Genomic DNA, 13,670 nt, shown 5'->3' on the forward strand with positions numbered 1-13,670 from the left:
ACGAAACTAATTTTCAATCTTTCAATGAAAATTAAAATTCAAAACACTAAGGCTTAATGTCTGAAGATGAGCACACTAAAGGAAATATAAAAATGGATCCCAAATCATTAACTCCTAGAAAGGAGCAGTGCCATAAAAGCTAAGAGTTTTAGATGAGTTCCTGTATTTATTTCTCCTCATTTTTTAGTTTATTTTTTAACTGTAATTGGCATATAATACATATTAGTTTCCAGTATACAACACAGTGGTTAGACATAGTTCTCCTTGTCTCGTTTTAAGAAAGGTGTGCTAAAAGAATAAATATAGACACTTTCTGTGGCCCTCATTCTCTGGTGACAGCCACCGAACTGACAGTTACCTGTAATACCCGGGCATCACAATGTGGACTCCGGCACTCGGCTGGCAGATAGCTGTGGCGCTCTTATCGTCCATTTTGCGCACAGTGTCCGTGAAAGGTCCTGTGGCGTTGATAACACATTTGGCTCTCACATCAAATTCCTGCCCTGCGAAAGAAAGCAGCATCAATCACACACCCCATTTGTTTCTCTGCTCACTGATGCTTTGGATTATTAATTCATCTATTAACTTAATCTATGGCGAAGTATATTGTACACAACACTAAGTGACAAGAACAGCCAGAGTTATTGAAAAGCCACACAAAAGGCTTGCACCTGAGTCAATTTTCCAAAACCAAGCCTGAACTGGGGAGGGGGGGGAACATGCCACTTTTTCATTTCAGCTCGCAGTTATTTTGCAAAATGCCCAGCATCAAAGTGCCAAATATGAAGAAGTGGGATGAGAAAATAAGCTGCTTTCTCTTTAAAACTCGATTGTGTCAACAGTGTTGCCATGTGACAGTATATTTCACACTACTTGTTTGGTTCAAGGAAACGATGTAATTTGGAAACTGTGCCTATGTGACTACAGATTCAAGACAAGAATGAAAATCTAACCCAAGTTAAGTGATTGACCTTAATGATGTATAAATGCACTGTTTATGTCAGTTAAATGATACTTTGAAACTTGGCCCATTTATTTCATTTTATTAATAACATGTTTCTGTAAAGAAAAGGAAATGCATTCATAGCTGTGGGAATTCCATGGTCATTTTTTATTATTGCATTTAATATCATCATCATCATCATCATCATCATCATTTAACACAAAAGGGAAAATTGCCAAGTTTCACAAGGGAAATTTTTTGTGTTAAACCAGTCATTGTTGAATATATAGAATATAATTAAGATGACTCTGAAATCTGGCTTCAATAAAAAAGAAGTGACAGAAAAATTATAATTCAGTCATTATACAGGCAAAGCAAGATGCTAAGAAATACCTTCCTGCCAGAGCCTTTGCGTACCTGTGAGTACGTCCTTGCACCGCACACCGGTCACTCGCTCTTTCCCTGTCTGGGGGTCTGTCGTCTTCAGCAAGCTCAGGACCTCCATGTAATTGGCTGTGGCAGCCCCGTACCTGGCAGCAGTGAGAGCAATGGCAAGGTTCATCCGTGCATCGTTGTGCTGTCCTGCAGCAGGGAAAAGGAGCAGAGGAGGGACAGGAGTCACCTCAAGCCACAGGCTGGTGGTACAGCAGTATGTCACAACAGATATGTCACATCTGTCCCTGTCACCCAGAATATACATGATGGACGGTCAGCTCTAGAGGGCATGATTTAAAAATACATGGTCATTCTCAGTCAGGCATTCACCTGCTCCTTAGCAAGTGCATTTCTGTATCTCAGAAAGGGCAGAAAATATCCCTTTGCTACAGAGCTCCTATCAATTATCTGAAAGTTAAGCAGTAATTATTCTCTGTTTGGGGACATATGTGTATGTCAGACTTTTCCTAATACAGACAACCCGTACGCCTGAAACTGAAGCAATTCAAAACTTCAGAATCTCTGACACCCCAACTGGTGTTGATTAACAATTTTTATGAATCCGTGCTCTATCTAATATTCAAAATCAAGAGCTTAATCTTCCACAGAGAATTTCTTAGTTTTCTATAAAAGGATTTTTCTTGGATTGAATTTTGATTAGAGCTCTTTAACATGTAACATTTTTTTAATCGCACATAAAAGGTAAGAAATTAAGCAGGGCAAAATTTAATTACGGAACAATTCCTACCTGTATTGTTAAAGATTTATTGCTGAAAAATCCTAGTTAAAGAAAACTGAGGGGGAGGAGAAGGGGGTAAAGATGATTAATCACTTTAAAATAGTGGCATCACTAGAGACTTTTTCTATTTATTATTGCCAGTGGAGTTAACGCTGACCGGGAAGAATTACTCTACATTGCAGGGGCCAGGTTCTCTGTGCCCTGAATAATTAATTACCCAGGGCTAGATGTATTGAAGCAGGGTTCAAATTCCCACACATAGGGATCAGTTCTATCAAGGTAATACTGATAAAGGGATGAATTTGTAATGAATATTGTTGTTGATTTATGTTGCCAGCATACCAAACGTTTAGTATAAATGGTTTATGTAAAGTTTCTTCCTTGTGATTCAGTCTGCGCAGTGGCAGAAGCACAACACAGGTAATCTGTTCCAGCTAAAAGGGCAAAGTTATAAAGAGAGAATCGATGACTGAACATGCCGCCGCCCCTCCCCACAAACATCTTATTCTAAAACTGCTGGACTAATACGTTCAGCCAAGAACCTTTCCCTCAAAATTAAATCCTCTATCAAGTGAGGAACACACATTACACCTCAACATGCAGAATGAAAAGTTATTTTACCCCAAAATTAACAGAAGTAGAAGAAAGAAAACAGTAGCAGCAGCAATACCTGCAGTAGAAGTAAGAAGGTTAGCATTTTTATCAATTTCGACTCAGTGTGATGCTAAAATTGCTATTAAACAGTTAGTCAGTATATTTAAAGTTTAAGAAACCGACTTTTATTAATATGACTCCTTACTTAAAATTGGAATATGCTCTGCAAAGTTAAATGCATACAAGAGTCCGAAGAAACAAAATACAAGTAACACTACAGATCTTCTCTTTTAAGATATTACAAATCTACACTAAAAAGAGTTCCCATTCCCTCCCATCTTTCTAGTAGACTTATGCGCATATAACACTGAAACACCACGTGGGTAAATTTTTTAAATTTCAAGACCTGCCTATATGGTAGGGAAACTCTCATCCATCCAGGTGTGCCCTGATTTACACACAGGGCAAGTCTCAAGAAAGTTGTGTGTAAATCAACTATTTTCAACCCTGCATGAAATCACTATGCGAAGGACCAGACATAAATCCCACTTATTAAATGACAGATTCCTTTGTAAAATGGTGTATCTATTATATAATCATCTGGTAATAAAACTCTAAGTTCTAAAAATACAAAATTTTAAATACTTTGTAGAATATAAAAGTCACTGGGGCAGTACTGGTGTAGTTCATCAGGCTCTGGGGTTTTCTACTAAGAAAAGCCTCCCTAATTACCTTCCGAATCCCAGTACTTTTGAAAGGTAAACAAGACCAACCTCAGTCAAGTGTGTGGTGAAAACAAGTTCCTTGGGCTCTTTTCCACACCTGCCCTGATATCCAACAGCACCTGCCTGGGCTCAAATCAGGTGTGTCACTTATTTAGAAAGTACCTTTGTCTGCCACAGTTCTACTCCCATTCTATCTAGAATTGTGAAATTGTCTGCAATTTCCTAAAACACCTGTATTATTTCACACTTTCTTGCCTTTACCCATACTTATTCTTCGTGCTGGAATACCACTGTGGAATCTCTGGACAGTTCCTATCTATCTCTCATGATTGGATTCAAACGTCTCCCCATGAAGTCTCCCCTTATCTGTGTCTCTCCAAGGCAAAGTTGTTCACTCCTTCTTCTGAGTCAATGTCGTACCTTGCTCCTTCCCTTTTTGTAGTCATTAAATGTAAGGAGAGGAGGAAACCCCGGAAATGTGTAAAATCTGAATTTAAACCCAAAGTATCCTTCATATTTAAGTTGCATCAGTGGGACAAAAGGAGAAATGATTGTGTGTGATTCCCTCAAGACTTGTCCCACAAGTTTTCCCCTCTGCAGAGGAAAAGCAAACACAGTTATTACAAGCTCCAAGAAACTGATCAGTAAGTTGACCTTCCTCTGGGGCCCAGGAGCTTGCACCTGTCCCCAGAAGTTCCCTTCTTTGCAGACCTTCAGCTTAATTCACTTACCTCCTTGGATTCATGGTAGTCCTCCTCCCCAACCTGCATTATATTCACCTTTACCCTGAGATACCCAGATGCTTGCAGTATATATGTTTCCTGAGATAAGTGGTATATTTTCACTCTTCTAACTAAATTTCTCCTAGCCCCCTTTCGTGACATTTTGCAAGGTATCTGTATGCCTCCTGCAATTTTATTTCCGGAGAAAAAGTTTTTGACAACACTGCATGTCATTGGAATGTGATACAATAATCTCAGCTCCCCCACTCAATCGATCTGCTTATTAAGTTTGGATTTTCAAATCTGTTTCCTCAGAGCCAGGCAATATGATACTGTTCACTAATCAGTGAATAGCTTTACATTGGCACTTACACAAGGACCCAGATGGGGACTGTGAAAATCTGTTTCCTACTCTTCTCCTTTTGCACTTGAAATCCTGCATATGTGCACGTTCTGAACTTACAACTCATATGAGAGGAAGCACAGAAGAGGTGGAACTGTAACTGTTTTCCCTTGTTTAGAAAAACAAAATGTTAAATCAGCCCACCGAACAGAATGTAGGTCAGTCAGTGGCGGCAGAGAAGGATTTTGCCTTAATCCTCAATGGCCTTGCACACAGGATAGTGAGAAATATTTTGAGTGAAAAATATTTTAGAATGTAATCACGTGATAGGCCTCAAATATAAATATTTTGGAGACATAGCAATATTGCTCTCCTCAGAGGGTTTCAAAGTTTGGCAGCTAAGTTAACATGCAAAACAGCGGGGGAAAAAGAAATAATCATTGAATGCGTGAACGGCATGAAGAATGAGTAAATATGAAAAAATCCTAGGTAACAAATGACCTGGCATTTTCCTGGGCCTTCAAATCTAAAATTCTATGATGCTGTGAAATTCTACATACAATCTTCCTTTAGTGCAGCACATGTTGAAATGGCCATTTACATCACACAGACTCATCTGTAGGGAGCCAGGAATTCATACAGAAAGTATAAAATCGTTATAAAAAATAGTTCTTGATTAAAATAACACCTCTTCATAAATTCATTGTCAATTAAAATTGCCACTGTTGAAATGTTAGTATTTCCTTCCATCTCCCTATACCCAGACCCTACTTCTAGCAGGATGGACAAAGATGCTTTGGGGGAAAAAAGAAAAAGAAAAGGAAACTTCCCCTAAAGATTTAATCTCGTTTCTGACCAAATGCACAGGGCATGCTTCCTAGTCCCAGACTGACAGAGTCACAGTGACCTCTCAGGCAGCTTCTCCTCGGCAGTCAGGCAAAGATAATCCAAATGATAATAACCTACAAACTCAGGCTGGTTTAATATAACCATACATTTAAAACTTCCCTGTCTAATGGGAAGAGTGCAATAGAGGCAGAGTAAAAAAACACACACACGTGTGTGTGTGTGTGTGTGTGTGTGTGTGTGTGTAAGGAGATTACTAAATTCTGGTTTAAGTACATATGATGAATAAACTTAAGGAAAACTCAAAATGAGAACATACTCTTCATGGTAAATTGTGACAACAATGCATTTCCAAAAGTAAATTATTTATAAAGGTGATTATTTGTGTGGGTGGTGGTAGGGATCAGGGAGACACAAGAAACAGTCCAGGGAGAATGCACCCTACAGAATACACTGGTGAGTGGCTCTGGCCTTGGAATGACTGGGTCACAAGCTCTGGTGCTTCTCTGGGCTCCAGCGTCCTACCGCTGAAATTACACAGTGAATAATGTAGTGGCTGATCTTCAATAGCTGGCTGCTACGCTTTTTAAGACTTCAACTTTTTTTGCATTTCTGGTTTCTCTCACTTTGGCCCAATATGTCTAAAGAGAAAATGGGCGTTAATATAGACCAAAGTACAGGTGCTTTATAAACTAAATCATAAAAATAAGATCAGAAATCGGGTTCTCACATTAGACCTAGAGTTATAATGAAATCGTGATTTCATTAGCCTTTATGGGTAATACAGCGTATTGCAAAAATGGTCCCAGTTCTTCACCCTTCCTTGTAGAAAAGCCCTTTGCCTTGTGTCTTCACAGAGTTGTCTCCCACTCCAACTCTGGACCCAGCCATGCGAAACTGCTTTCGTTGATAGAATGTTAGTAGATATGAGGGGAAAAAAGAAAAAGGAAGCTCTTCAGATGCCATGAAAAGGACATTCCTGGGCTAGCCTGCTGGGACCAGGCAGATGATGAGAGGCAGGTGGCAAATTGCTCCGGTCGTTTACTGCAGCCAAGGCCACCGACATCAGCTGACAGATATGAGTGCCAGTTCAGCAAAGAGCAGAAGGATCTGAGCCAACCCCAGACAAGATCAGAAAAACCTGACCACTCCAATTCAAGAGCAATAATCCCAATTGTTTTTATACCACTGAGGTTCAATGGTTGTGTGGAACTGTGGCAACAGATAACTTGCACCAGCCACATAACCAATTTTCTAATAAAGTTAGTCCCAACTGAAACACCGGTTCTATCTTCAAAACTGCATTCTCAGATGATTATTTAGAACACAATTCATTCTCCTGTGAAAATGCTATGACTAAATGGTGGTGAGGTGATTAGTTTGTGCCACAAAAGCAGTTTAGTGCATAGGGGGATTGAACAAGGGAATTGGTAATGATTCTAACAGCCTCAATACCCCCCACTGACCTTGACTCTGCAGGCTAACCCCAGGGTCCGTCCTCAAATACAGCTCTGTTCTTTCATACCTTTGGCTTTTCGCTCATGTTGTCCCTACGCCACAGAACACCTTACCCTGCTTGATACGCTATCAACTTCTCATCTTTCATGCAGTCTTTCCTGACTCCTCTCTTATTCAAGAACCTTCTCTCCTCTGTGCTTCCATGGCACTTATTACGGTACAAACTATCACCTAAACATTTACATTTGACACTCATTTACTGAGCAAACAGTACTCAATGCTTTTAATGTACCAGGAGTTGTCCAAGCAACCAGGGTTACAGCAGACACCCAAATAATCACAATTCCAAGCCTAAGGAACCTTGATTCCAGTAAGTTTCTAGAAGAACAAGACAGCATCTTATTCAATGGCTTTCACAGTACCTACCATAGCATTTGTTACCTGGAAGCTATTCACATATTTGCTGAACAAATGAATGAATGAATGCGTTAATGTACCTGAATATAGGACATAATCACAGATCAAATAAGGGAAATGTGCTCAAGGCTAAGAGAGTCTAGGAATAGTCCCCAGCCCCTCAGCCCTACCCCCACTATAGCTGTGTTCTCCCGGAACGAAGGCACTATCATCTGTCTACCTAGCTACCCAGCAGTCAATGGAAACAGGATGTCTTCTATCACAAAATCGCTGGTGAAAACACAAACGAAAGGAGAAGGCCAGTGATAAAGTTTGATGTGTGATTAGGACAGCAAGCAGCAGATCCCTGCAACACAGATTGACTGAGTACATACTGTGAGACAGCACGATGCTAGGCACCGGGAATCCACTAAGTAGGGAGAATAAGACCACCCTGGTCTCTGGCCTATGGAACCACATTCTAATGGGGGAGACGGATCAAATCAATGACAATAAATTAATAAGGCAATTAAGATTGTGAGAGGGGGCTAAGGCACGGCAGGGGAGAGCAATGGGGGGAAATAGGGACAACTGTAATTGAACAACAATTTTTAAAGTTTAAAAAAGAATTGCAAATCTAGGGAAAAACAGGTGGCAGGGAGATCAACTCCTGGGGCGGGGGCTGTATGTTAGGGCAGTCGGGGAAACCGTCAAGATGAGCAAGCAGAGAAAATGCAAAGATGGGTTCTCACAGCAAGACCACCTCCTATAAGCTGTAATCACTGCTATTTGCAGTTATATCCAAAGTTTCTATGAAACATAAACTATAAACAAAGTGACCACAGCATTAGCACAACTCCATTTGAGTAAAAAGTACTGGGAAAGTCGTTTTCTCATTCATACTTTAAGTATTCACCTACATGTTACAAATACTTATCAGGAATTAAGTTTTAAAATCTTCCTGGGTTAATACACATTTTTCCGGAACATGTCTCCTATTATAGGCGATATCACTCAAAACAAAAGCATAACATTCAAAGTTTATGAATCGGAGTAATTTGCTGTCACTTACCTATACTACATCTCTCAGGAAGAGGCACCTGTTAGCACTAGCCTGTAATCATTTTTATTATTAAATACAAAGGTACAATTAAACACAAGCACAAGATGTGACCTGCATCATAATTCTGCCCAGCCTTTCTCTTCCCAATATTCTTTTCACTATCGTGGCCCTTTTGTTCCTTTATGTTTCTTTTGTCTCTCCCTAAGTTCTCGAATAAGCTATTTACAATCTAAATAATTAGCAATCAGTGTGGATCGGTGGTCTTTGGCCCCGTGTAAACGAAACACTTGAAGTGCCTTCACATGACATATTTAAGTGCGTAAAGTGTCTATTCTCTGACGACTTTCCTTTCTTCAACGAGTTTTAAATGAATCTAATAAAGAGTAGGTTTTCCACTTTTCAGGTACTTAGAAATCTAGCTAGAGTTGAACAAAAATAAAACCACATTTAAACTGCAAACAACAGAACGCTCTGGGTATTCATTAACTGCATCTGTGCAAAAGTGTTCTATACATCAGTTCACAATGAAGACCCTGCCCCTCCCACACTTACCCAGGACAATTAATTCTCTCTCCAGAACAAACCCCAAATGGATTTTTATACTTTTAAGAAAAAGGGCAAAAGAACAATGTGATAAAAAATTAACAGAAATGAAGCTGAAAAGTCAGCAAGCATGACACAACTGAGACTCTTTTGCAGACCATTGAACTACGTGGCCTGAAGCCACAGGTAACCTTCCTTCGTTGTTTGTAAAATGCTCTCAAGTCACTGAGAAGCCATCGTAGAATGTCTAGTTTTGAAGGTAAAGGTCTTGCTTTACTAAGAACTGCAGTGGTGAACACAGCGCATCTTACTTAACCCAAGGTGACTGTCCTGCAAATACTTAAAATGTATTTCTTTTACAAATATTTATTAAACACCTACTATGTGCCGGGCATTGAGCTAAGTAAGTATTGTAGACAGCAAAAACTGAAACAGATTGGATTGACTCAGCTGCCCCAGGACTCTGAGATACGGAGCAAGTTTATAGTCTAACACACGAAAGTCACGAGTTTCAAAAATTCTCTCCAGTTCTTAGCACATTTCCTTTCTCTTTCATCTGCAGTTTTCCTAAAATATCACCAAACATAGTGCTGCAGACATATCTTCTTTTTTCTCGTGTTACAGGAAGTTTTGCGAGCTTCTTTCATAGCAGAGTGTGCTTAAGTTAAAGTCCCATCCCCACCAACTGTGAAGCCTCACACTAGTTCATCTAAGGTTCTTTTCACTCATCTCTACAGGGGGATATGACGGGACTGACGCAGGGTTAACGAGAGGAGTAAGTGAGACAGGCAGTGTACACTGCAATACACTGTATTTTGCCGTGTAGAATGTGCCCCCGTGCACGATGCACACCCATGTTTTTGGCCTGAACTTTCAGGAAAAAAATCTTTCATCTTAATTTTTAATTCAATTATTTACTTATTTATATTTAGATGCCTGTTTTTTGTATTATTATATTTTGCACACAGACATCATTATTGCTTTCTAGAGTTACACTTTGAACACATCAGCATACATAAAAGAATTAAATAACATTTATACAGGTACAGAATCAGTACTATCTTTTTATACTGCCCATCCTTATTTTTCCCGCAAAAATTTGGGCAAAAAAAGTACACATTATACATGGCAAAATGAGGTAGCAGTTCTCAACAAATAGTAGCTATCATTATTAAAAGAATTTACTAGAAAGTCAAGACCACCTTCTACCTTCATTAAAAGATATGGCTGCCTAAAATATTTAAAAAATAAAACCAAAAAGGCCTTGTGTATTTTCTAGCTCTAAATAATTTATGTTCTTCAGTGTAGCAAACTTTTCCCAAAATGTGTCACAACAATCTCCATTCTCTGCACTTGACGAACACTGTCTGCTCTTTTTGTTTCTTTCTCTCTTCACTTCTTACCACTGACAGGCAGGGCATTCATTTGCGTGTGTCACAAGAACAGGAAGACAGGAGAGTGGTTTTCCATCCAGAGGAGAGGAAACAGCACTGACAGGATGACCCAAGTTTCAAAAGATTGGAATCACAAAACCTTTCTTAATCTAGAGGACTTCACTTTCTCTTTCAGTTATTACAGAGGAAGTCAACACGTGCTATAAATTGGGAAAAGTCAGAAGACCATGCTCTAATCTTTCCAACAGTCGCTAACTAGGTGCCTTTTTGTGATAGCTAACTGTCTAGGTTTTGTTTGGTTGGTTGGTTTCCAAGCAACTAACCCCCTCTTCTCTGCCCATCATACAAACCTCGCAGAAAGGCAGAGGCAGCCCCACCTGCAGGAAAGACAGAAGGCCCAGGGGAACACAGGCCCCTAACCTGGCACCTCCAATCGGATGCTCTCAATACAGACTTCGCCCCAGAGCTAGTGACCCAGAGAACCTGACGTTGAGAATCCAATCTGAAGGTGGAGGCAAGACAGCAGCGGCGACAGGCATGTCAGCAGTGGTGGCAGAACAAGATGGGACATGCGGTCGTCAGCATTAAAGTCTTCGATGGTGCACCAGTTCTGGGACAGAATTTTGCTTTTGCTTTGGTTGCTGCAAGTCATTTTTGCTTCCCCTTTTTTCAAGCTTTATCTTCAGCATTCCTAGTATTTCTCCCTGTTGCTCACTGTCCTCTCAAAAAACACTTCTCTCTTACATCAGCCAGGTTCTTTTTTTTTTGGGGGGGGGGGGTGCCTGAGACTAAAACCTTGGGTGAGACCCAACCCCTGTGCCTCACTATCCTCACTGCTGGAGCCACAGAGTGAAACTTCATCTCCTCTCACAATTCTTCCACCAATTTTATAAATTGCAATCACAGACTCTCAAATAAACCAACTTAAAACTTGAGAATCTAATTCTATAACAATGTAAAAGAAGCCTTTATAAAAGAAATACATCTTTCACAAAAGGACTGGCAAAAGTAAGTGAGTCCTGTCGCTGACAAAGAAACACCTTTCAGGTCTCCCCTCCTCATTTGTGTGTGAGTACATGCATGCAACTTTTTACAGACCAGTTAGAATGGCTCAATCTGCCCCAGGGGTGATTCTGAGTGTGAGCTACATAATAAATACAGGAAACCCTGTGCTAAGGACCAGCTGGGGAATTCTAAGTGGAAGCAGCCTTTTGAGAACCTTTATCTGTTGCAAGGCCAGTCCCATATCATATCAAATTTCTCTCCCTAATCACAGAAAGATTACACACCTTATCAAATTGTTATCAAATCAGCCTAACCAGACTCCAATGTCCTAACTGTCTGAAAATACTGTGAAAATCCAGCCAACTCTGCGGCCCAGGGAGAGCACTGGGTCAGGAGAGGAAGAACACCTGCAATTAGGACACAGCACGCCACAGACCGAACATTCCTTTATCCGTCAGTCTGTTCTTCAGCCACTAAGTAAGGTTTATAGCAACTTCTCTGCCGATCTGCTACCGCCACTGAAGTAATCCAATTAGAGCACACGTGAAAGTATTTGTCAGCTGGAAACCATTATAAGAATGCAGCTATTATTGTTAATGAAGATTTGTCTACTTAATTTATATTCCCCCCTTTTGTTTGAAACAGTCTTTAATTTATTACCCAAGTCATAAGTGTGTGTATTTCTCAGTTATCAGCATACTATCTCTTAGCAATCCAGATTCAATTCGTATTGAGAAACTTTATTTGGGGCCTGAAAGTCTAAAAGAGGAGGAAAAGTAAGATTTAATTATTCTAAAATACAACACAAAACCTTCAGGCTCACTTCACAAAAGGGTTTTAAAACTATAATAACATCCCATTGTTTTTGCTCAAATTTGATTGTTTACTAACCAAAAATCCTGATCTTAATTTGGTTATTCAAGTGTGTTTGCCCTGCTGAGATTTTTTTAGCAGCAATCATAAATCATCTAATCCACATGAATATATTGTTTCTCAGGGGAATTAATAGAGTATTTGCAGGTGACATGATACTGTATATAGAGAACTCTAAAGATTCCACCAAGTAAACTACCAGAACTGATAAATGAATTCAGTAAAATCGCAAGATGGTTACATTTTTATACATCCATAATGAACTATTAGAAAGGGAAACAAAGACAAACAATCCCATTAGCAATTGCATCGAAAAAATACCTAGAAATAAATTTAACCAAGGATGTGAAAGACCTGTATTCAGAAAATTGTAAGACACTGAATAAAGAAAACAGAGAAGATACAAATAAATGAAAGCATATACCGTGTTCATGGATAGGAAGAATTAACATCATTAAAATGTCCATACTACCCAAAGAAATCTACAGATTTAATGCCATTCCTATCAAGATTCCAATAGCATACTTCACAAAATTAGAACAAATATTCCAGAAGTTTATATGGAACCACAAACAACCCCAAGTAGCCTCAGCAACCTTGAGAAAGAAGAACAAAGTAGGAGGGATCACACAACCCACTATCAAACAATACTACAAGGTCATAGTATCAAAAAGCATGGTCCTGTCATGAAAACAGACACACACTTCAGTGGAACAGAATAGAGAACCCACACATTAACCCACACCTTTAAGGTCAATTAATATTTGACAAAGGAGGCAAGACCACTCAATGAGGTAAACATAGTCTATCCAATGAATGATGTACAGAAAACTAGACAGATACACGCAAAAAAAAAAAAAAAAAAAAAAAAAAAAGAAAGACCACCACACACCATGCACAAGAATAAACTCAAAATAAAGACTTAAATGTTAAACTCAAAACCATAAAAACCCTAGAAGAAAACATAGGCAGTAAAATCTCAGACATTTCTTGTAGTAATACTTTTTCTGATGTATTTCCTCGGACAAGAGAAACAAAAGAAAAAATAAACAAATGGGACTACGTCAAACTATAAAGTTTTTGCACAGCAAAGGAAACCATCAACAAAATGAAATCCCACTGAATGGGAGAACATATTCACCAATGATACATCTGATAAGGAGTTAATATCCAAAATTTATAAACTTACACTGTTTAACATCTAAAACACAAACAACCCAATTTAAAAATGGGCAGAATGGAGACAATTATGCTTGAACAACAATTTTTTAAAACGTTTAAAAAATTTTTTTAAAGGGCAGAGATTCTAAATAGACACTTCCCTGGAGAGGACAGAGAGATGGCCAACAAACACATGAAAGATGCTCAATGTCACTACTTACCAGAGAAAGGCAAATTAAAACCACAATGAGAGAACATCCATACCTGTCCATCTCATAACATTACTAATGAATGGCTATCATTGGTAAATCAACAAACAAGTGCTGGTAAGGATGTAGAGGAAAGGGAGCCCTAGTGCACTGTTGGTGGGAATGCAGTGACTGGTGCAGCCACTGTGGAAAGCAGTATGGAGTTTCTTCAACAAAATATT

General features: G+C 39.2%; 1 protein-coding gene across 3 annotated transcripts in view; it reads right to left on the bottom strand.

Moving 5' to 3' along the window:
• The window catches only part of GPD2 (glycerol-3-phosphate dehydrogenase 2), a 136,736-nt gene that overhangs the window by 33,562 nt on the left and 89,504 nt on the right, over window positions 1-13,670 (bottom strand). For all 3 annotated transcript variants that reach the window (XM_053671632.1, XM_053671628.1, XM_037138338.2), the window contains exons 7-8: window positions 1,361-1,525; window positions 359-503 (exon numbers count right to left, since the gene is read on the bottom strand). In XM_053671632.1, coding sequence (XP_053527607.1) covers window positions 359-503; window positions 1,361-1,525 — 310 coding nt within the window. The remainder of the gene's footprint in view (window positions 1-358; window positions 504-1,360; window positions 1,526-13,670) is intronic.

The sequence above is a fragment of the Artibeus jamaicensis genome, unplaced genomic scaffold, assembly GCF_021234435.1.
Source record: "Artibeus jamaicensis isolate MK-2021 breed Jamaican fruit bat unplaced genomic scaffold, CSHL_Jam_final contig_1832, whole genome shotgun sequence".
Classification (NCBI taxonomy): domain Eukaryota; kingdom Metazoa; phylum Chordata; class Mammalia; order Chiroptera; family Phyllostomidae; genus Artibeus; species Artibeus jamaicensis.